Below are 2,974 nucleotides of genomic sequence, written 5' to 3' on the forward strand. Positions count from 1 at the left end.
AGAAAAAGTTTGTTGCAAAATCCCTCTCAGGAAAATATCGATATTTTCAAAGAACAAAGTAGGCAGACAAACAGAATTTTAAGAAGAGAGAAACGGCTACATGAAAAGAGAAAAATAAAGGAGATTGAAAGGAATATATTCTATGCGAGAAAGTTTTTCAATGAATGCGGAAGTATCAAAACTGGTTTCAAACCACAAGATTACTTTCAGTTGCTGTCGGAAACCTAATCACAGAAGAAAAGGAGGTAGTGAGCCATTTCAAAGAATACTTTTATTAGCTTTTAAATCAACCAGTAGTAGAGGAAACCAACGAAACTGCCTATTACTATTCAGCAGAACCGAAGATAAAAAAACCTAAACTAGAAGAAATCGACAATATAATCAATAAGCTTAAGAACAATAAAGCACCTGGAGAAAACAATATAGTGGCGGAGTTACTGAAAAAAGGTGGGGCTGAAATAAGAAGAGAAATTACGGAGTTGATTTCAATTATATGGGATACAGAAACCCCTCCAGAGGACTGGAATACTGCAATAATATGTCCTATATTAAAAAAAGGTGACCCGACCAAAACAAAGAACTACAGGGGTATATCCTTATTGGACACGTGTTACAAAGTGTATACGTCATTAACCCGTCGTTGGTATCGCCATGTAGCGTCACACCATTGGTATTGAGTGAGCGCCGCGCTCACATCGTTGTTTTTTCAACATAACTCATTATATAATAAACATAGAATATTGAAACCAACACCAAATTGTTTATATTTTAATATTTTACTAAAAATGTTCTTACAATTTTCCTTAATTATAAATATTTTGAACAATAAAAATTAATTTATAATTTTGTATATATAATATAATTATTATTATTATTATTCATCTTGGCCCGAGTGGTCTGACATGGTTTCCTGATTGTTACACAGTATGCATGTAAATGTTGTGTGCTCCTTACAAATTGGTCTGCTACATACTGCACACTGAGTCTACGAAATTTATTCACATTTTAAAATTGAAAATGGTATAAAATTATATATTATTACAGAATACCAAATTATTTACTTACCATAGTTTTGCGATTTTTTTTTTTCGGACAAATCGTACATTTAGGCCGACTACCGCTGCTTGAGCTTTGATCGACATTGACAGCAGTCTTGTGTCCAGACAATTTTATAATTTGTTGACGAAGTGATATGGACAAATTTGGTTGTTGAAGGCGGTTTATCATAAACGGTTTTGTCAATTCATTTCCTAGGTTTTTCAAAAATGCACGACGACTTAAAATTTTCCCGGTATTTTCTCGATATATAATTTGGCTGTTTATTCCAGCTATATTCATCAAGGAGAAAAATATGGTAAGTGACCATCTGCAACTAATTCTAGAAACTGAATACTCGCCCTTCAATTCATCCACAACATCCACTCCACCCTTTGTTTGGTTGTAGAACATTATAACTTCAGGTTTGTTTTCAACGGATTCAGGGTCAATGTTTCCTTGCTCATGCATGGTTGAAATAAGTAACACATTTTTGTTTTTTTTTGGCACATATGATGTAAGCAAAATATCTTCTCCATATCCAAAAACAGATGAGTTCAATGTTCTTTTTTTTGTGTCCAAAAAACATGGAGGAATTTCACGTTTATTTTTCCGTATTGTTCCAACCATAGTTAGGTTGTGATTTTTCAACAAATCTAATGATAATGGTATCGAACTATACCAATTATCCATGGTTACATTACGTCCCGTTTTTGAAATAGGGGCAACCATTCTTTTTACAATGCTCATAGGACTGTTATCGCACTTATACGGTCCATCTGGCTGTGTCCCAACATAAACTTCCATGTTTGCCGTATAGAAAGTACGGGAATCAACTAAGGCCTGAATTTTTATTCCGTATTTATTAGGCTTATTTGGAATGTACTGCCGAAAACTACATCGCCCTCTAAAGCCTTCGAGCATTTCGTCTATTGTGACGTTTTCTCCTACTGTATAATTATTTTGACAGCGTGTTACGAAGTTATCAAATAATGTACGAATGGGTGCGAGTTTGTCAATTTGTTTTCTTGTAGCTCTAGTACCAATATCATCAAACCTCAAAGCCCTTAGTAAAATGTAAAATCGAGCTTTAGACATAACTGCTCGAAAATATGGTGGTGCTAGGCCGTCATCTGACCATAAGTCATCGAGATTGAGATGGTTGCTGCGTATAACTCCAGCTAAATACAAAAGACCAAATAGTGCATTTATTTCAATGTTTGATGTTTCACGTAAGTTACTTTGATTACTATAATTTTGACGAAGTTTATCTAGATAAATATTAGTGCACTTCACTATATTATCAACATCTGAATTTGGAAAATATAATTTCCAACAATCTAAAATAGATACAGCATCGCGAGCAACTCTTTTTACACCTGGTAAATGTAAAACTATATTACGTCGCCGAGTGCGTATTTTATTAGACGGTGGGTCAAAAAACCATTTAGTTATATTATCTTTCCCTAGATAATACGATGTTTCTGGTAAAGGACTTCGACTTCTAGAACGTGATCGCAGAATAATTATTGATCTATTACTATTACTTACATTTGACTCAGAAAAATCATCGTCAGAGTCATCATATTCATTTTCAATATGTTCATTAGCACAGTCAACATAATCGGGATCAGCATCTGTATCATCCGAATCTTCTAAATAATCAATTTTTTCTGATTCTATAAGCCACGAAGACACATTATCGGACATTTTAGAATAAAAACGTGAAAAAACAAATAAAACAAAAATATATTATGCGCACGCGTTTACGAAAAAATATTACGTAGATACTATCGGGTGAGCGCAACGCTCACTTTATGGATACTAATGACTTTGCATGTTGATATCTAATCAAGAAATATTTATAAAAATATTATATTTACAAAAGTATATTTAGACATGTGTCAATAGAAGGTATAAATAGTATCAAATGAATCAA

General features: G+C 33.3%; 1 protein-coding gene across 1 annotated transcript; it reads right to left on the reverse strand.

The window, feature by feature from the left end:
* Positions 1-325: 325 nt before the first annotated feature.
* Positions 326-2,745, reverse strand: LOC112688257 (piggyBac transposable element-derived protein 4-like). Its single transcript, XM_025561363.1, has 2 exons — positions 1,104-2,745; positions 326-453 (listed from the first exon to the last, which is right to left on the reverse strand). The coding sequence occupies exons 1-2, from the start codon at positions 2,743-2,745 to the stop codon at positions 326-328; spliced, it is 1,770 nt and encodes a 589-aa protein (XP_025417148.1).
* Between the last annotated feature and the right edge of the window lie 229 nt (positions 2,746-2,974).

Source organism: Sipha flava, unplaced genomic scaffold (assembly GCF_003268045.1).
Source record: "Sipha flava isolate LNK unplaced genomic scaffold, YSA_version1 382_pilon_pilon, whole genome shotgun sequence".
Taxonomy (NCBI): domain Eukaryota; kingdom Metazoa; phylum Arthropoda; class Insecta; order Hemiptera; family Aphididae; genus Sipha; species Sipha flava.

What these genes read in the sequence shown, in the direction of transcription:
- LOC112688257 (XM_025561363.1), bottom strand. Translation starts at nt 2,745, where the DNA reads ATGTCCGATAATGTGTCTTCGTGGCTTATAGAATCAGAAAAAATTGAT. An exon ending in CAGCGGTAGTCGGCCTAAAT is followed by an intron (nt 454 to 1,103) that starts GTACGATTTGTC and finishes TTCTTATTTCAG; the next exon opens with CCCCACCTTTTTTCAGTAAC.